This window comes from Ursus maritimus, unplaced genomic scaffold, assembly GCF_017311325.1.
Source record: "Ursus maritimus isolate PB19 unplaced genomic scaffold, ASM1731132v1 scaffold_3, whole genome shotgun sequence".
NCBI classification, from domain to species: domain Eukaryota; kingdom Metazoa; phylum Chordata; class Mammalia; order Carnivora; family Ursidae; genus Ursus; species Ursus maritimus.
Genome location: NW_024425563.1, coordinates 84363888 through 84385855, shown reverse-complemented (window position 1 = coordinate 84385855; position 21968 = coordinate 84363888). Strand labels below are relative to the sequence as shown.

The 21968-nt window shown below is 35.5% G+C and overlaps 1 protein-coding gene across 4 annotated transcripts in view; it reads left to right on the top strand.

The window, feature by feature from the left end:
- The window catches only part of ORC5 (origin recognition complex subunit 5), an 80707-nt gene that overhangs the window by 34987 nt on the left and 23752 nt on the right, over nt 1–21968 (top strand). For 3 of the 4 annotated variants that reach the window (XR_005838623.1, XM_008703570.2, XM_008703572.2), the window contains exons 10-12: nt 941–1053; nt 2198–2245; nt 8674–8784. Coding sequence is in view for 3 of the 4 variants with exons in the window: in XM_008703570.2 (XP_008701792.1) it covers nt 941–1053; nt 2198–2245; nt 8674–8784 (272 nt within the window). In the remaining variant the exon portion in view is untranslated. The remainder of the gene's footprint in view (nt 1–940; nt 1054–2197; nt 2246–8673; nt 8785–21968) is intronic. The other variant, XM_040644351.1, reaches the window with a different exon arrangement.

Sequence of the window (21968 nt, the reverse complement as noted above, 5' to 3'; positions counted from 1 at the left end):
GAGCGAGTATCTAAAGTATTCTTATTTTAAAAAGTAGATCACTGGGTAGTGGTTGGAGGAAATGGTATAGAATTAAGTGGTGTTGCAATTCTCTTTTGTCTGTTTTGTTTCTCAATGCCCTAGCTGGTGTACAAGTGATTTTCAGTTGTGTGTTCCAATGGAAAGGAGTAGATGCCGGCGTTAGAAAATCTGCAGTAATTCCCTAACTGTATGACCTCGAACCCAACTCAGTGCCCTCATCTAAAATGAAAAGAACGTCTAACTTTAAGTTACTGCAAAGATTTGGAGATGCCTCAGTGATAAGGCGACACCTTGCACAGTGTCTGTGCTAGATGTTCAGTACATATCAGATTCTTTCCTTTCCTGTAAAAAATTGATGCTATTTGACTGGCTCCTTTGTTTTATTTATCCATTCATTTAGTTACTTCCTTCATGTGGGGTACTGTAGGGATACAAAAAAAACCCAAAACCAAAACCCAGATGTGTTTCCTTCAGCAAATATTATATATAGCTTGGTAAGAAATATAATTTATGTACAACTAACTGTTAATACAATGTATAAAGTTACATGGGCTGTAACTGAAATCCACAAAGTAGGAATTCATAGTAGGGATAGATTTTCTATTATTTTGGTATGATAGGAGAGCAGCAGGGAAAGTTTAATGGAAAGTATGGCTTTGATGGGCAGGATGGGTAGGATTTAGACTTCAGAATAGGAGGAGCTAAGCAAAAATAATAGAATGAGCAAGAATATGATTAATAGTAATGTTCACCACCACTCCTGCTGCCCATTATAATGGCATTTTAAGCTCAAGGAGTAGGTCGTTTTTACCAGAGAACACCATATGGAAGTCAAAAGATCAGTGAGAAAAGATAAAGAGATACTTAAAATCTAATGGTAGCCTATTAAATGCCTTCATAAAAGATTTTTGTTATGTAGGTCTCTCGGCATATACTCATGTGGAGCTTCCCTATTACTCTAAGTTTATTCTGATTGCTGCATACCTTGCTTCATACAATCCAGCAAGAACTGACAAGAGGTTCTTCCTTAAGGTAATAATTATTTCTTTTTACTTTGTTTTTGAAGATTCCAGGAATGTTTTAAAATTTCTCAACTCTTGTAAGTTTCTCAGGGGCAGATATTAGAATAAGAGATTGCTAAATGTACATTTAGGACTTACTCTTTAAGACTTTAAATTAAGGTCACAACCTGAATGGGGAACGTAGGTAGCTTCACAGAAGAGTTCAGGTATACTTTAGGTAATAGTTCTAGATTAAAAAATATATAAATAATGTTTTGTGTAAAGTATGAGAGATGGTAATAATTTTAACGTTGGTAATTCCTTCATTGTTCTAAAGCTCCTACAGTAGTGCTATGCATTCCATACAGCATTATCTAGAACATTCAGAAGCCTCTTCTGCATGTACATTAGTTGGAGAAATCCCATTTTGGAATTCTTTTCTTTTTGGGAAAAAAATGCAATTTGATTCATTATTAAATATATTTGTAATGAATTTTTTTTTAAAGATTTTATTTATTTGACAGAGAGCGAGATAGCGAGAGAGAGAACACAAGCAGGGGGATTGGGAGAGGGAGAAGCAGGCTTCCCGCTGGGCAGGGAGCCCAATGCAGGGCTCGATCCCAGAACCCTGGGCTCATGACCTGAGCTGAAGGCAGACACTCAACTGACTGAGCCACCCAGGCGCCCCTATTTGTAATAAATTTTTATTTGTTGTTTTGCTTATCTCTCCCACTAGTCTTTGTTTCATGAAGGCAAGGACCACATCTGTTTTTTTCTCCACCGTTAAATCCCAAATGCTGAACCAAATGTTCTCAATCAGTGATTCTTACGTGAATTGACAGCCTGCCTTAAGGGATGAATAAAAACCCATTTATCTGTGGAAGTTTTGTTTTTATAGAAAGAAATATGCTGTACTAAATCAATATAATAAGTTAATCTCTTAGGAAGTATCATTATTTTATTTTAACCTCTTTCATACAGAAGTAATCTTGTATATAATCGAAGTCTAAGTCAAAGCGGCCTAAAAATATGTTGATATTTTAAGTGGTAATAAATAAAATAAGAAAGCCTAAGATATGTAAATTAGTATATATGTGCCATGTTTTAAATTATGTTTTCTGTTTTTGTGGAGTATCACCTTTTTTCCCCATCTTAATTATTTTCCTTAATTGCAGCATCATGGGAAAATCAAGAAAACCAGCTTTCTAAAGAAACATGAAAAGGTATTTACCTTTTAATTTCTCTCTTGGGAAAAACTCATGAATTCAGGATACTGTAGAAAGTGGATAAATGCATGCTTTTATTAGTTATTGGATGTAAGAAGTTTTTATTGATAAGGTACCATTATAACGTTGTAGTGGTATTTTGTTAAGTCGAGTGTGGTGACAAAGACACATTCAAGTGAGCTGGTATTGGAGATAAAAGTGAGTTGACAAGGTCTTTTAGTGAATTCATAGATGAAAAAGATTACCGTGGAATTTTTAACTAAACACAGCTGGTTTTCCTCTTTTCCCCTTTGAAACCCTCACAAAAGTGACCCTGAAGAAATAAGAAAGGTGAATACATAGGGACTAAGTGGATGAGAGACCCGCACAACTTGGAACAGCATTGTAGGTAGATGCACAGATGACTAAATAGGCCGACAAGGCGGGCACCTAAGCCCAAAAGCAAGCAGATTTGACCTGGGGAGTCTGGAACAGCTTAGAAATCAGAGGCCCTGAGCACATTCGAAGACAGGGTATAGGGCCACACTGAAATTGGCAGAGGAGCGTTTGGACTGCTCAGATACTTGTTCTGCTTTGTACATTGAAACCACCGCTGCCTTTCTTGACAAAAGATGGAGAAGTCCTACCTGTTAACTTCGTAACATAGGAGCTGTGAGTCTTGTTTCTCTGTCCCATTCTTAAAAGAAGTTTTTCTCTAATGCCCTTCTGAAATGATAGTGTTTTCTCACGATTTTGAAGACATTGTTTTACTGTCTCTGGCTTTATTGTTGCCACTAAAAAATCCGCTATTTGTTATTCCTTTTTTGATATCTCTGTTTTTCTCTAGCTGCTTATAAGTTCTCTTCTCATTTTCCTTTAGTGTTTTTACTGTTTCACAACATGGTGGATCTGGAATTGAATTTTTTAATTGGGATTCATTTTGTTTCCTGAATTTGAATAACGATGCCTTTATTCAGTGCTGATGAATTAACTTTTCAAATATTAGCCTCTCCCTCATTGTAATATGTCTTCCTGAGACACTGATTAGACATAAGTCAGACCTTCCCACTCTGTTCTCTTCATCTCTTAAGTCTTCTCATTCTTTATTACCTTTGGTCTCTGTGTGCTGTATTCTGGGTGATCTCTTCAGTTCTGTGTTCTTTCTCTCTTTGTCTCTTCTGTTTACATCATCTTTATCATTCCAGTAACGTCATTTGTAATTTTTAGATGTTTCATTGGTTCATTTCAACTCTCATCACTTTTATATTTTTCCTAGTCCCATTTTTCTTTAACATAAAAATATTTTATGTTCTCTCTTATATTCTGGTATTAGAAGTCCTTGTCGATATACGAATTCTCCATTTTCTGTTTTTGTTGGCTCATGCACATAATGCCTTGCTCCTGAACATTTTATTATTTTTAGTTGTTGCCTGAATTTCATCTTGGAATTTTTGAGGCCTGAGGTGTGTTCTTTTTGAAAGGTTTTACGTTTACTTCTTGTGCAGGCACTTAAGAACACCAGTAACCTGTGATCATTTGAAATTCGGTTCTTAGCCTTGGAGGTTTTCAGACCACAGAGGTACTGTGAATTCTGCCCCCACATCAGTGTTAAGCCCTGTTTCTAATTGAAATTCTTGGGGAAGACTTTTGTCCTCCCTTCACACAGCATCAGAGTTTGTCAGGGAAATTTCCTTACCAGATCCATTTGCTTGGAGCGGAAAATTTTTTCTGGTATTGCCTCCTCACTGAGACATCTCTGATTAGGCTTTCCACTATAGGCAGATCATTGATTTTGTACCTTCTTTCTTATGTGTGTGCTTTGGGTAGTAAAGGATTGTTAGGAGGGAGTACTTATAGCTGGGGTGGTCAGGGAAGGATCTGTGGTAGGGCTTGCATATGAATGGGCACTCAAGAATGGTGGGGACTGGGACACCATGGTGGTTCAGTCCGTTAAGTGTCTGCCTTGGGCTCAGGTCATGATCTCAGGGTCCTGGGATCGAGCCCTCTGTCGGGTTCCCTGCTGAGCGGGGAGTCTGCTTCACTCCCCCCCACTCGTGTTCTCTCTCACTCGCTCTTTCTCAAATAAAAAAATCTAAAAAAAAAAAAAAAGTGGAACTGGATGTGCAAAGATGGGAGAGGGGGTATTCCACTGAACTGTAAAGTGAGTTTCAGAGAAAAGTCATGTGAGGCCAGGTTGTGGAGGAATTTTGTCACTCACCAGTTCCTTAAGGGAAGGAAGCCCATCTATTCACCTCTGTGTCTCAGCACTTGGTGATATTCGTGGGTATTTACAAATGAATAGGTAGAATAAAGAAAATTGAAGAATGAACATAAGACTAAGAATTTTAGTCCTGTTCTTTAGACAGAGAAAACCATTTAAAGATTTTGAGGTGGGAGATATGAGTGCTGTATGAAGGTCAGTGAGGACTGTGACATCCTAGCACTCCCCGAGAAGGACAGTCTTGACAGAGGGAACCATATGAGCCAAGACCTCATAGGAATATCTCTAGTTGTAAAGGAACTGTAGTTCTTTTGATGTGATTCTTACTGATTTGACTTTTATAGTAGCCTCTTTTGTCTTTGGTTCATGTTTTAAAATCTGAGCTTAACTGAAAGCTCCCTGCGTATACCTATTAGTTTATATTTTTGTTCCCTCTCTTCCTGAAATCTTGATTGAATGCTTATTTTATGCCAGGCACTCTGCTGGATGCTATGGAGAGTGGAGAACAGAATAGCCATTGTCTCTGCCTTCATGAAGTTCTCAATCTAATCAAGCCAGTACACATTAAAAAACAAACCACACGAATAATTATTTTAACAGTTGTTTTGACTGGAGGAGATTATGCTAAGTGAAATAAGTCAAGCAGAGAAAGACAATTATCGTATGGTTTCACTCATTTATGGAACATAAGAAATAGCAGGAAAATCGGTAGGAGAAGGAAGGGAAGAATGAAGGGGAGGTAAACAGAAGGGGGAATGAACCACGAGAGACTATGGACTCTGGGAAACAAACTGAGGGTTTCAGAAGGGAGGGGTGTGGGGGATTGGGATAGGCTGGTGATGGATATTAAGGAGGGCACGTATTGCATGGAGCACTGGGTGTTATATGCAAACAATGAATCATGGAACACTACATCAAAAACTAATGATGTATGGTGACTAACATAATAAATTAAACAAAACAAAACAAAACAAACCAGTTGTTTTGAAAATACTATATATCTTCAGTTGTATAATTCTTAAAAATCAGCTGACACCGATTTTTAAAGATTTTACTTTTAATTCAACTAATGCCTGGGTGTGATGTCAGATTATTTGCCCATCAGTTTATGAAGAAAAGCAACAGTTTTCCCCGTCTTCACCCATAGTCTCATTCCCCTGTTCTCTGAATTGTTTCTAGTTTTAGTTTTTCTAGTATAAACGTCCATAACTAAGTTTCTGTCTCTATTTTTCTTGGTGTAACTTGACACCAAATTTGATGCCATTTAACTCCTCAAAAATTAGATTTGATTTCCTTTTTGATCTATTCTTACAGGCCTTCATTCTCCTTAATGAGCTCTGTGGTGGAGTTAGTAGGCATTTCTCAGACTTTCCCTTCTAGAAGGGAAGCCAGTTTGCATGTATAACACACCAAACCAGTTCAGTGAGGAAAGTAACTACCATATGCCTCACATTCCTCTAGAACACTTTAGTTTTAAATTGGGTATGTGTTTTCTAACCAGAAAACTTGAAAAGTGAAAAATTTTCCATTCCAAGCAAATGGATTTGGTAAGGAAATTTCCCTGCCAAACTCTGACTTTGTGTGAAAGGAGGACAAAAGTCTTCCCTGAGAATTTCAGCTGGAAACCAGGGCTTAACACTGATGTGGGGTCAGAATTCACAATACTTCTGTGGTAGAGGCAGAGGGAGAGAGAGAATCTCAGGCAAACTCTGCGCTAAGTGTGGAGCCCAACATGGGACTGGCTCTCATGACCCTGAGATCATGACCTGAGCCAAAATCAAGAGTCAGATGCTCAACCGACTGTGCCACCTAGGCACCCCGATGTTAACCACTATTCTTAAACTCACACAAATGACAAATGATTAGTAACAAATGATTAGTATCTAGAATTTTTTAGAAGACATATATAAACCAGTAAGAAAAAGGCAAAAATCCAATCGATATGTGGGTAAATGATATAAAAAGGAACCTGAATGTCTAACAAACCTGACGTGGTTATCAGCCTCATTCACTAGTGAGAGAAATGAATCTTTATTTTTATTTATTTTTTTGAGAAATGAAACTTAAACAACAGCTGTTATTTCATGTTCTTGGATTGGCAAAACTAAAAAAAGAATCTGATGATTTTATTGGTGATAGTGTAGAAGAATAAGAGCCTGTGTATTCTGTAGGTTGGCGATAATAAAGTTAATATGTGCGTGTACTTTGAATTGGTCACGGTAAGCTGGGCTGGGCTGTAGCAAAAAATAACCCACCCCCACCCCCACCCCCCCACCCCCGAACTCTGAGTGGATTAACATAACAAAGATTTATATGTTACTCCTGACACAGTGGAGTATGGGTTGGGTGGCCCTCTTTTGTAGTGATGCCAACTAAAACATGGTGATTTCTAAAGTGGCCACCAAAGGGTAAGAAGATTAAAGGATTAAAAGAAGATTAAAGGTTTGAAAGGCCAGGCTTGGAAGTAGGTGACGTCACATTCACCCCCAGTCATCTAATGGCAGAAGATAACTAGGAAATGTAGGCTTCCCTGTGCCCCAGACGAAGTGTTGGTGATCATAGAGCATTGTCTCTGCCCTCTGCTTTCTACTTCAGTTTCTCAGTCCCACTTAGAGAAACTCACACATGTGCACAAGGAGAAATGTACAGGATGGTCCATCACAGGATAATTTGTGATGAATTATAGTGATGAATTTTTAGAAGTAGATTTTAGAAGTAGATAGATTTTATTGTCATAAAATGGAATTCTGTAGAGTTGCTTAAAAATGGGACTTAGAAGTGCGTGTATCAATATGGGTAAACCTCAAAAACATATTGAAGGAAAAAAGCAACTTAGTAGAGTGATATGTCCAAAATAATGTCATTTATATGTCATTATATGTCATTTATCTTGCAGATAGTGCTGTATATTGTTTATGAATACATCTATAGTAGCAGTATAAAAGTTGTCATGAAAGTGGTAAAAACACCACATTCTGGATAGTGGTTCCTTTTGGGAGAAAATGGGATGTGAGAGGGGTGTAAGGGAGCTTCAGTTTACCTGTAATGTGATCTAATGTTTTTTTTTTCCTTTGCACATATCACAAATTGGGTGCTGGGCACATTATTATTTAAATATCAGCCTCTATACTTTTCTATATGCTTGAAGTATTTAATGAGAAAGGATATAAAATTTAAGACCTGGAAAATGATTTCTAAACTATTTTTTAGATATAAGTAGCTGAGGTAAACACATACTTCATTTTTTAATTCTGTGTAGGCCTTTTTTTTACAGTCATTCTTTAAAGAAATAATTTTTCTTATGCATGTAAATACAGATTTCCATTTATTTGCCATCAGTAATATAGATATTACATTCTAACAGTGCTACTAAAATTATCTTAGAGTAGACCTTGAGCACTTCAGTTTCTGATGACAAGAAATTGTACCATATGGCTTTGTACACAAATATGCACATTTTATGATCTTTCAGTTTTTTTTTCTTTTTCTTTTTTTTTTTTAAAGATTTTTTTTTTTTAATTTATTTATTCGACAGAGATAGAGACAGCCAGCGAGAGAGGGAACACAGCAGGGGGAGTGGGAGAGGAAGAAGCAGGCTCCTAGCGGAGGAACCTGATGTGGGGCTCGATCCCATAACACCGGGATCACGCCCTGAGCTGAAGGCAGACGCTTAACCGCTGTGCCACCCAGGCGCCCCTGATCTTTCAGTTTTTAAATTTACATTGTTTCAGGCTGACAGCAGCTTATTCACAAATTGTCAAATCTTTTATTAGTTTTCTAAGCTAGCATTTACTATAACTGATCTTTTTAGAACTATTAATGGTGAACAAATGTATTTTCCTGGTGGTGGCACAAAAAGGAATGAATAGTGAAAACTAAGGAGTAAGTTCTAGTTGAGGAGTTAGTACCCGGACCCTTGTTTTGGTTATGCACTATTTTGACAAATGACCTGGCTTACCATCTGGTTATAACAACAAAATAGGTGTGATGTTCAGGACTAGGAATGGATGACTTGTGAGGTGTTTATTTAATACCTGTTTATGCTAAGTCAGAAAATCTTGAAGAAAATGTTGAAAGATAAGTCTTTGTATCAGCTAAGGTTTTAACGTAGAGAGTAGAAGTTAGAATTGTTAGGATCTTTGGGGTATATGTATATTGTTACTGGGAATTTGTGGTACAGAAAGTGAGTTCTGCAAGAAGAAAATCCATGTTCTTTTTGTTACAGACAAGTAATCATCTTCTCGGACCAAAACCATTTCCACTAGACAGATTATTAGCAATATTATATAGTATCGTGGACAGTAGAGTTGCTCCAACAGCAAACATTTTTTCCCAGGTAAGCTTAATAATAGGTTCTTATCTGTCCTCTCTGTCTTTATGGAATTCTTCAGGTAGTATAGTTGGTATAGTTCCAGGCATTTCGATTTTTAGTTAGCATATGTTACTGTTTTAACTAAGCAATGAACAGTGTTCTTGGTAAGTACTTGAAAATTCCAAATATAGAATCTTTGAGGGTATCCCTGAATTTGCTTCTGTTTACAGGTATAACTTGATGACAAAACCAACTTGATGTTTCCAGATGTTTTATTTTTTCAATAAAGGAATTTTAAAATTAAACAATTATAATTATCTTGCTGATTAAATAAGTGGTTTCATGATTAAATTGATGAATTATTATGTAGAATATAATCTAATGAACACAAAATTAAAAAAAATTTATTTGTAGGAAAGTAATCTGTAGTATCCTTATTGCTTATATATATGTCAACAGTATGATATTAAAAAAAAAAATTTTCTGGAATGATTAAGTTCTCAAAATTTTTCACTAGATGGCAGCAGTACCATAAAAATATGAAATACGACTTTTTAAAATAAAATAAAGTCATTAAGGGTATTTTTTTTAGTTCACATTTTAAGAAAAAAATCTATTAAAAATACAGTCACAATAGATTTCTTAAATGGTCCAGAAAAACAGTTCTTAGCATGGTATCAATGGGTAGAAGATAAATCAGATGATGTGACTAGCAGTATTGAAAAGCACTTCAGATTTTACAATGAGCATTTTGTTCTCTATATATGTTTTTAGGTTGAGAAATATGTAAATAATAACATTGATGTTTAAATTTGCTGCAAATAAATTTAGTCCCTGAATGGATGTTTGACTTATAATCTAATGTATGGTGGTAAATTTTTTTTTTTTTAGGATTTTATTTATTTATTTGAGAGAGAGAGAGAGCACGAGCAGGGGAGCAGGGTGGGTGGACAGAGGGAGAAGCAGACTCTATGCTGAGCAGAGAGCCCACCCTGGGGCTTGATCCCAGGACCCCTGGATCATGATCTGAGCTGAAGGCAGATGCTTAACCGACTGAGCCACTCAAGCACCCCTATATGATGCTAACTTTTAACTTTTCATTTAAAGAAGACTTTGAGAACCAAAAACAGATATGTTCTCAACATTCTCAACATTGAAGTTAGATAATTTTTATGTAAGTCAGCATTTATAGAAAATTGTATCTACATTTATTGTGTTCTTGAAGAAAGGTAGTCTAGTTGGTTATTAAGCTATGTAAATAACTACCTTAGATAGGTAGATTGGTGGCCCTAATGCTGGTAACTTTAAAAATATAATTCAGTTTTAATCTGTATTATAGGGATTCTTTTTCCATTTTTTTTTTTAAATGAAAAAAAATTTTTAAATGATTTTTTTTAAGTCATAGTGACTATTTTTTTTTTAAGATTTTATTTATTGATTTGTCAGAAAGAGAGAGAAAGAGAACACAAGCAGGGGGAGCAGCAGGCAAAGGGAGAAGCAGGCTCCCAACTGAGCAAGGAGCCTGATGTGGGGCTTGATCCGAGGACCCTGGGATCATGACCCGAGCTGAAGGCAGACGCTTAACTGACTGAGCCACCCAGGTGTCCCTTTATTTATTTATTTGTTTATTTATTTTTTAAAGATTTTTATTTATTTGAGAAAGAGAGAGAGAGAATGAGAGCACCAGAGGGGGGAGGGTCAGAGGAGAAGCACGCTCCCTGATGAGCAGCGGGGAGCCCTACCTGGGGCTAGATCCCAGGACTCCAGGATTATGACCCGAGCCGAAGGCAGATGCTTAAGCCAACTGAACCACCCAGGCACCCCCTGAAATTAATTTGTAATCAGACTTTACATTTTCTTAAAAGCTTTCTGCATATAGTAGAGATTTTTTGTTTCGTTTTTGCTATTGCAATAACTATGGAACAGAAGGCAGCTTCCATTATCTTTATTAAAAGGAATTGAGCTTTAGAGAGGTTAAATGGTATTCCCACCATGACACAATGAGTAAATCATTGAGAACCAAAGCGGAGAAGTGAGGTAGAGAGTTAAGGAAGGCATTTGCATCACATGTGATTGTACTTCTCAAGTGCCCCAAAATTACCTTTGTGTGAAGGAGAGAGAGGGAAGGATAATAAATGTTTATTCCTTTTGGAAAGTTTGTAATTTATTCTGGGGGAATAAAACATATACATAAAAATAATGGTATAAGGCTGTAAATGGATGCTGGATAGTGCTGCTGAGAATTCTAGAGCAGAGAGAGAGCACTTCTGGATTGGGCAGGGTGAGAGAAAGACAGCTTCACAGAAAAGGATAAAAGTGGAGCTGGGCTGTGGAGAATGAGTAGGAGTTTTGTTTCTTTAAGTATCTCTAGTTTATGTAAGTGATACCTGTTTATTATACAAAAAAAATGAGAAATTGGATAAATAAAAAGGAAAAGTAATAGATAAAGCTAACATATCTTACTTCCAGTGGATAAAGTTAGTTAGAGATTTAAGAAGGGGAGATGATAGGAGTAAAGGGACGGGACTGGGAAAAAAACAAAATACATTTGTGAATTGTCGCCCCAGTCTCGTTGAGAGTGGATGGGGTTGTATCGTCATAGTGACAGCAGTTGTTGTCGCTGTGGTCCAGAACAAGTAACACACACACAAGTAACCGCACATCACACCTTGCTGTTGATGCCCTCCACATCGTACCTTATGTTGCTAGAGTGTTTTGCATTTATAGTTTGCTGTGTACTAGGTTAATCTTTAAAAAAGGAGAGGGAACTGAAGCTCAGTGCCTAAAAGATCTGCCCAAGGCCACACAGCAAATCACTGGCAGCAACCAGACTTGGATGCAGATTTTTCCCAGCAGCAGGTCTAGGTTTATAGGGATAGACAGTCAAAACCAACAAGAGGTTGCTGATTTGGAGATTTACTAGCTGCTCTGAGGCTTTGGTTAGAGAAGAACAGTATCACCAGTCTGTGTTTTCAGCAGTGTCTGTAATGTAATTAAGAAACAACTTGGCCTAAATGCATCTTTATTTTTTAAATGAAGTTAAATTCTCTTCAACGTAACAGCCTAAACGAAGTTTTTGCTCTTTATTTCTTCTCATTAGCAGTAATCAAAATGATAATTTTATATATTTAAAACATGGCTTTAAATGAATTTGTTTGTGTTCATTTGATGATAAATCATTTAGGACTTGATCTCAGTGATTCCCATTTGGGATACAAAGGGTGAGAGAATACTGAGGGATAGATGCAACTAACCCTAAGGAATTGAGCTCTGCTTTTGCTTGGTCAATAAAGTATCTAAGAAAATCAAGAAGCATATATATACTGTGTTTAAAAACAAAATGTGGCAGAATTCACATTCAGAAAAAGGGTGTTTCTCCCACAGGTTTTTTTCCCCTTCCCATTGATTCCCAGTGACCGTTTCTATTTTTATCATATTATTCAGCCATCACACTTTACTCTTGACCATAGGAATGCAATTTCCTTAAGTTCACTTAATTCTTTAAGTGAAAGAAGGCTGCCCACATTTGTATTGGCAGTGCTTATTTGATAAGAACACTAGATGGTGATATTGCTGCATTCTAGTTTTAAGAACCTAGGGAAACAGCTTTACTCCTTAAAGTCTTTCATGTTTAGAGAAAGCTGTTTGTTAAATGAACACATTTAACAAAATACAATTGAACAAAATACAAAATTAAACAAAATACAAAACAAAAATACAATTGCCTGAAGATGTTTAATGATATATACATGTATGTATGCACACATGTGTACACGTTCATGAAAATGTAAATAAGATTGATAAAGAATTGTGTTGCATGAGTATTTTCCACCTGGAAGTAAAGTGTTTTCTATTGACTGTTATGTGCCTATGTGAGATGATAATGTATTATTTTTCTAATCATTTATTCCATATGCAACTGTTTTAAAGATTTATTTCATAGTTTCATAGTAATGTGCTGTTCTTTTAGTTTGAATTACCAGTTATATAATTATTATTTGTTACATATAACAAATTGATCAATTTTCACAATTGATCACAAAATTGTTCACAATTTTCTTGAAGTGCAATTTTATTTCCATTGCATTTTATTCAAATCTATTTAAATCTATTCTGTAAAAAAGTTATAAAAATAGTAGCTTAAGGAATCTTTAAAGTTGTTAAAATTCCAATTGAGAATAATGATCAAATTCATAATAGTATTAGTAGCAGTATTGTATTGTGGTTGGTATTCTTCTGAATTTATTCTTTATTAGGTTTTAGATAAAATTCTATTCATTAATTTTTTAGTCTCATAAGTAGGTAAAAGAATATTAGCATATTTAATGTTTTATGTTAGATTAATGCTCAGATTTATCAAATTGAAATATGGTTTTTAAATTTTTCTGAGACTTTTAAGGTAAATTTACCGTTATCCAATTTAATATAATCTTGTAGTCAAGATCATGGCTCTTTTTAAAAATTGTCAGTCACATGAAACAAATGTAGTTCTTATATATGTGTATGAACTTTGTGAATGGCAAAGCATTAATTCTTGTGTTTTTATTTTTTTTTCCCGTCAGTGTGGCTAGAATGGGTAAACTACCATGTACATGCAGGAAGTAGTAAAGTTCAGAGGTATTACGTTCAAATTTTAATTTGATCAGATATGTTATTGAAGACCATTTATCATCTTTAAAAGAAATACTGTTGAATTGCCCTTTTTTTTTGAATGGATCAAATGCATTTTTTTATTATTATAATATTTTTTTATTATGTTAGTCACCATACAGTACATCCCTGGTTTTTGATGTAAAGTTCGATGATTCATTAGTTGCATATAACCCCCAGTGCACCATGCAATACGTGCCCTCCTTACTACCCATCACCAGCCTATCCCATTCCCCCACCCCTTCCCCGCTGAAGCCCTCAGTTTGTTTCTCAGAGTCCATAGTCTCTCACGCTTCATTCCCCCTTCTGATTACCCCCCCTTTCTTTATCCCTTTCTTCTCCTACCGATCTTCCTAGTTCTTATGTTCCATAGATGAGAGAAACCATATGATAATTGTCTTTCTCTGCTTGGCTTATTTCACTTAGCATTATCTCCTCCAGTGCCGTCCATGTTGCAGCAAATGTTGAGAAGTCGTTCTTTTTGATAGCTGAGTAATATTCCATTGTATAAATGGATCACTTGCCCTTTTTTTTTTAAAGCGTATTAAAACCAAGTTATGCTTTTTTATTTTATCTTTTTTTTTCCTTGAAGAAAAATGATAATTTTTTTGGAAATTTTTGCATGATCTATTTCATCCTTTTTGATATTTCTGTATCTTCTCTTACTCATCCTTGCCCACTTCCTCCATAGTCTTATATTTAGGTGAAGATAGTAGGAATAATTCTTTAAGATTCTAGTCATGTATATTACTTATTTAAAAATATTAAGCCATATTGCTTTATCTTTTCTCGAGGATAAACTTGCTGAAGAGTTTATTTCTAAAATTACTGGTAGAAGTTTCTGAAAGTGACTTTTAAAGGGAAAATTATCTTTAAAAAATTAAGGACATTTAATTACACATATATTACATACTGACATTGATCTTATTTGATTTAGCATTTTGAAGAATTATTTTTGAAGATAGTTCACTGTAATTACAGTTTAGAAGTTTTAAAATGATATAATTGTTATATTCTGTATAAGAATTGCAGTCTAAATTAATATCAAGAAGTAGCTGAAAGATAAGAAAAGGAGCATACATTGTTCCTTTAAAAAATAGTTCTATGTACCATATAGACAATTAATTACTGAATTTTTTCAGTAATTTTCAGTAATTAATATCTGATTTCTGAATGGCTTTCTGTTTAGTTGTACATAATTTAATAAGGAAAAATTAAAATGTTCTTACACATTTATTTTAATTTTTAAGAGTATAAAGAATTTTTTTTGAGCAAAGTATAATGTACAGATATAGTTTTTTCAAAAATATACATTTCCATTTCTGCTTTCTCTGCTTTTGGACTCACATCATGATACCATATACATAATGGAATATATTTGGACTGTATTTGTTATATCTGTTTAATTTTTTGGTCATAAATCAACTGATCTTTCCCCATAAAGGTTGCATTAATTGTAGTAGCATTTAGATAACCTTAAGCTTTCTGCTGATTTAATTGTTGGTTTATAAGCTATACAGGGTATATTTAAACTAATAATTGTGATATTTTCCAAATCATCATCAGTCAGAATGCAGAATGATAATGTATTTTATCTGTGAAAGCTTTTTGAAGCAGCTACTTCATCTCTAATTTACCATAGCTGGAAGATGTTTTCACTACACTTGTTGGGGCTGCTAACCTTTTATTTAACCAAAAACAGATTTTTGGCATCTTTCTTCAAATATAGGTAGCTATTCAGTAAATTTATATAATTTTCTGTTTTTTTTTACAGTATAGAAGGGATTTTGTTAATATTAACTCAAAAACATTTAAATATAAATATTTTAATCTAGTTAATCTACTTTTAATTCATACTTCAAATTCAAAGTGTTTCTCTTTTTTCCCTGGTTGGAATTAAGTTTTTCTTTCTCTGCTTAAGATTTCATTTAACAGATCCTTACTGAGGCCTGCTATGTTGCAGGCACTGTGTTAGATAAAGAGAATATGAATGTGAAGAGAATGCTATTCCTGCCATGAGGAGTTCCAAATCAGCTTCTGGCTTGTACTAGGGTTAATGGCCTATGTATGTATTTACTGGAGGACAGACATGCTAAATGAAGGAACTGATACTTAAAGGGAAAACTAATAGTTAAATATTTAAGGTGAATAGATAAAAATAGGATTTTTCACTTCAGTAGTCCCTGTTTTTTGATAGTATAGGTATTTGAATGTCTCGTTCCAAGTAAAATTAACAAACCTGTTTGTTGAATCTTTCCTTCTGACATGCCTTGAACTTAGTGTTGTGGAGCATGCTTGTTTAATACCTGTGTCATAACTAAATTTTGCTAATACCAAATTAAATTTAGTTGTAACTAAATTAGATTCTGTTGTATCTGTTGGTATCAAACAATCTCAGTTAAGACTTGAAACTTGTTAAGTTATGGACAAATAAGCGGTCTATTATATTTGGCTTATTATAAACTAAGGGGGTCTTAAAAAGTTACATGGGTGTATTTCAAATACTTCATGATTAAAAGTTACCCTAGGGGCGCCTGGGTGGCTCAGTTGGTTAAGCATCTACCTTTGGCTCAGGTCATGATCCCAGGGTGCTGGGATCGAGCCCTGAATCTGGTTCCCTGCTCAGCAGGAAGTCTGTTTCTCCCTGTGCCTCTGCCTGCTGTTCCCCCAGCTTGTGTGCGCGCACTCGCGCGCTCTCTCTCTCTCTCTCTCTAAATAAATAAATAAAATACTTTAAGAAAGAAAAAAAGTTACCCTATTTTGTCACTCTTTTATATACAATATTTCAAACTACTTTTGTAAATTTTTAACCAAAACTACTTTAACCAAATAAGCTGATTTTATACTTTACTTATAATTATAAACCTCTTTACCTTAAAGAATTAGTTTGTTGCATAATATTACAGTTGTTTTATATTTTTACAGAAAAAGTAATAACATTTATCAAATGCTAGTCACATAACATCAGAAATCATAGTTGATGAAATATTATCACATGCATGTATTGATTAGGTGAGAATTTGAACCTTGTAAACATAAAGGGTAACATCCTAAATCTAGCTATAATATGTTCATATGAAGTGACTTTAAGTATGATAATTTTCTTTATATTAAGTTTGGCAAACAACAGTTTTCCTGAAAACAAATTCCCTGCATACTAGTGTAGTAGAAAATGTGAAAACCTATTCATTTGTAAGTTCTCTATGCTTCTTTTGGCTTGTTCCAGCATTCCAATATTCTCTGTAATATCCAACTTAAATACTTGATGCTGTTAAGGTAAATTACATAAATCACAGAAAATATCTCGAATGCTAATGTTTTCTAATAATCTTACTATTTTTTTTTTTTAAGATTTTATTTATTTATTTGACAGAGATAGAGACAGCCAGCGAGAGAGGGAACCCAGCAGGGGGAGTGGGAGAGGAAGAAGCAGGCTCATAGCGGAGGAGCCTGATGTGGGGCTCGATCCCATAACGCCGGGATCACGCCCTGAGCCGAAGGCAGACGCTTAACCGCTGTGCCACCCAGGCACCCCCTTACTATTTTTTTCTTAATGACAACTGAGACTGTGCGACATTTCATTGCAAACATGGTAAAGGAGGCTTACTTAATGCCTACTTCCTGATGAATAGGTCGGCAGGGGTGCTGTTTGACAGAGGCAGACCCTTCTCTAGCAGTGAAGGGCCCAACTGCCATGGTGCTCAGTCTCCACTGGTGCAGTAAATTAGATTCTCAAGTCCACTCCTACCCCTGATGTGGGTGTATTACTACTCTGCCATCAGACACTCCATAGAAGGTGCCTATTTCCTGAGATTTTTAAAAAACTATTTGGGGATATTTCATATTTGAAAAGAGTGAAGTTACTTTGGTGGTAAGGAATACTAATATTAATTATTTCCAAGGATGAAAAAAAGCACAGTATATTTTAGTCTGTTGCCCAGAGGTAAAGCTTGAATTTCTTGTTGTCATTTGTAAAAGAACAGTGTTTACCCCTACTCTCCTCTTCTCTTGTCTTCCCTAAACCTGGTATTAAATTTCTTCAGTGTAGCCACTTTGCCTTTGTGAATATATTAGCCCAGCAATAGGCATTTTTACTGAATTCTGGAAAAATGGAACCATTGCTTAAGGGTGACATGTGAAATACTGCCTAAGGGATAAAAAAAATTGCATAAATTATACTTTCAACTTCTGAGTAAAATAATACATTGGTACCTTATTTTTGTAGGCAATATTTTATAGCCACCTTTCTCAAAGCTTAGTAGTGCTTCTAATAAATATCCCAAATGTATGCCCTTTGTTCACATTTTGGGGGGAAATGTATTCAACACCAATAAATTTTATTTGACTTGGCAGATTTTTTTTTTTTCTTCCTGAAAGCACAAAAGAACATATGGGGGTATGTGCTTGCGTGTGCCTATTTAAGAAAACCTATACTGTTAATATAGTGACTATGTAGGCAGTGCATACCTTAGTTAGAGCTTCATGACTAGTTTGTTTTAATGAGGAAAGGAGTTTTAATAGGAATAGTTTGATAGATGATTTAGAAAAATCTACGTTATGGAAATGTGTGTTATATTTTTAAGTACTTTTATAAAAAGATGATTAGAGGAAACATTGATGCTTAAGGGGATTTCCAGTGAGCAGTTGTCTTGATTTCTTGTCAGCTCACAACTATTTGGAGTCCTTTGGAGGACATTGGCCTCACCTGCCTGCACAAAGACATATTTCAATAACTGGTGCCACACCTGCGCATACAAAGACATATTTCAGTTTCTCATAGTGAGAAATTGGGGTTCTCACTGCCAAGTCATCTATAGAACCTAATTGCTCCCTCACCTTGGACACTCTAAATGTGAGAGTTGAATTCTTAGAATCAAGAGTAATCATGCCGTGTTAGGAGCCAGAAAGGGAAATAAGTGTACCCACAACTGTCTAATCTACTCCCTTAGCTTCAGGTGCTGTGTGCCTGCTGATGTCTTTTGAATCCTGTATTTCTAGCCTGTATCCTCTCTAGTTTTGGACCAGATTGCCAACTGAACGGTCATACCTGAACGTGCCATGTTCATCACACACTGATACATCCAAACCAAAAATTATTCCCTAAACCTTTTTTCTGTTTTTCAGCCTTACCTAGATTTCAAAACTAATCATTTATTTATTCGTCCTTTAACAAAGCACATACTTTGTAGCATGCACGGTGTTAGGTGCTAGAAAAACAAAGATAATACAGGTTTTTTTAAAAAAAGTTCAGTGGAGAAATCGTTTCTGAACACTTTTGTTTCCCTGTAATTGGTCACCAAGGCCAGTCTATTTTTCCTCCAAAGTACAGATGTCTCTTGGACTTACTCCTTTTTTCCCACGCACGCTGCCTTTGCCTTAAAAACGTAGCCTCATTATCTCTTAGACGACTGCACCCAGCATCCTGGCTGGTCTCCCTGTCACCGTGTACTTCTGAATTTGTCTTCCCTACAGTCGTCAGCATAAATCTTAAATAAATTTGATCTTGTTTTTCTGCTTACACTTTTTTAAATGAGTTACTTTATCTGCAAAATCAATTCTCCATTCCATAACATTTCCTGTAAGGTTCTTTACAGACTGGCCCCATTTTCTGCTACTTTCTTTATTCACCCTCTACACCATTCACAATAAACTGTTTCTTCTCTGAAAAACACCCACTCCACATCCGCAAATGCCATTTCTCCATGAGTCCATGATCTGCCTCCCTCCCTATTACTCATTCTTTTCTCTATAATCAGACAGTTGACTTTATACGTATCACTAGCATCCCTCTCATACTGTGTCATTACCATTTTATTATGTGTTTGTCTTCTCTGATATATTGAATTCTTTGAGGCTGCAAAGGTCCTTGTCTTTTTTTGTGTGTCTCACACAGTGCCTTCAACATGAGATTCACTCATTGAATGAATGGTTTCCCATTCTCTTAAGTTTGCAGTCATGGCCTTCCTAGATAAGAACAATTTGCAGTCATTTGTGTGCTAATAAGTTCCAGAGATTATAGGCGCTCTCTTTAGTCCTCTATGTAAAAACATACATGCCAATTTTTGTTTATCTGAGCATAAGTGAAGACTAATAGTCTACTCCCCACCTGTTTTTTGGAAATAGAAATTCCATAGGTGAGTGTCCAGAGGTGATGATTTTAAGTTGAGCAGCTCTGACAGCATTTGCCTATCCCTTCCACTGCCGCACTCATCAGCTCTACCTTGTGTGTGCAGAACTGGCAGTTGAACTCTCTTGATGTCCGCCACATGCTCATGAACTATCACGTCACCTGAAATCAGATCAAATGTGGTGCTTCTTGGGTTGTATGACCCTCGTGCATTAACATATCGCATATTCTTTTATTTAAATAATTTAATATGTTTCAGGTTGTAAATCTCCTCCAGGACAAACAGGACAGAGTATTTCACAAATCAATTGACATAGATACCAACCTAAGAAAGTATAAAAATAATGAGCATGTTAAAAATTAATTACGGTTGTAAATTGATTTCCTTTTGTTGGCAGAAAGAACATAGTTTATTAGCCCAGGAACAGGTTCACACTGTTTTAACATCAAGCACTTCCAGCTGAAGCTTGTTAGTGACTGCCTCTCAGATTAAGAAAAAAAAATCTTCACTGCGGTACATGAACTCCTCTTGTTAAGACATAATCAGCTCATCCCCTCCATGGATGAGAACAAAGAACGTAATAGTACACAGAGCAAAGATTAACTAAGTAAATATTGCACGACCCCATTTAACATGTAAGTTTAAAAAATATCCAAGTATCAGGAGGTTTTTCACTTGTTATATTTCTTCGTGAATGCCTCTCACATGATCGAGGAGCTAGTCAGAGGGGAAAAATAGATACTTTGGCATCTGACTTAAGCAGATTGACTATTTTAAGCTAAAGTAAAATAAAGTTATTTAATTATGGTCAGTATTGCTGGTAGTACATGAAAGCTAGGCAAATATTGTTTTATTTGATAGCAAGAGGCTTCAGATCTTTAGTTTTGTTTATTTTTAAACCAAGGACTAAAAACCAGAAATTTTATTCTGAGGAAAAACATCAATGGCAACATATGACTCAAACTTAACACTAATATTAACTAGTTCCCATAGCTCTTTTCCCCCCATTTCTCAAGTTTTGTCCATATCCTCTACTAGATCCTGACTTCTTCTAGTACAGCTTTTTTTTTTTTTTTTTAACTTTATTCTGTACTTCCTGGCACCAAATCTAAATCCTCACTTCGAAAAACAAAATCCACTCCCTGGGCTACTTTCATATTCATTTGAATTTCATTCATTTGAATTTGAGTTTGGCACAGTAGACAAGAAAAACAGCTGTGGAAAATGGTTAAAATATGAAAATTATTGACAAAAGAATATGCCTTAATAGGTAATAGAAACCAAAAAGGGGGATAATAATTTCCCCACAAAAATTTAAACTAACTTAATTAAAATGACACTTCTTGAGAATGATTTCAGTGTTTCAGGAAAGACCTTTTCTTTGCCTTTGCTTTTTAAAATTTTAATGTTTATCCTAACTTAATGTTTTCAACTGTTATATGTTTTATATGATTTATTATAATAATTTTTTGGTAAATCTTTAATCTTCCAATGTATAAGAAATTTTGCTTTGTAATGCCATTTTTAGTGTTATGTAATTTCAGGTTTTAAGGAATCACGCTTTTCCCTACCTTATCTTTTAGAAATTATCTTTTAGAAATTAAACCTTAAAAGCAGCAATTTTATGTCTAATGTGCAGTCTGATTTATGAAAAGTTAACATTTCATTAGGTTAGCAAATTGCACTTAATATTTTACTTTGGTGACATCACACCCCTCGCATCTGATAATTTTCTTCATAGGATTGTTTATTATTAAGGCTATTACCTGTATCCCTGGGGCAGGACATTTGCCTATGTTGAGATATTTCTTAATCCTTTTTGCTACAGTTTCATTAAGGTCTTTGTTTTGTCTGCAGTGTCTTTGCTGCTGGGTTTCTCACCTCAAGCATACTCACAGAACCCCTTTCAGTGTGTAGTGCTTCCAGAGTCGTCATTTTACTTACTTCTTCCATAAAGGTTTCCTTAGTCTGTCCCAACAAAGTTATCTCTTCCTGTATGCTGCAGCTCCCTTTTGGGGGGTAGTGTAAGGAATATAGGCTTTGGATTCCAATGGTATTCAAATTCAGTGCTGCTCTTACAACTGTTAGCTCAGTGACTTTAAACATTTACTAACCGCTTTGAAGTTGGTTCTTCATCTGGAAAAAGGGGTTTATGTATAGTACCTAATTCACGGTGGGGTTCTTGTGAGGACTGAAGAAATTAAAGTGCCTACCACAGTGTCTGTACAGTTTAGAGATCTAATCTATCAATGTCTGTGTCTGATCTGTAGAGCTTGGACTCAATAATAAGTTCCAGTCCCCATACCACTGTTACCCGTGGTCTCTAATATTAATCAATCCCATAGCTCTCCCCCCTCACCCCCGCTCATGTTTCGTACATATCCTCTGCTAAATCCTGAAGGAAGGAAGGAAGGAAGGAAGGCCAGGTTA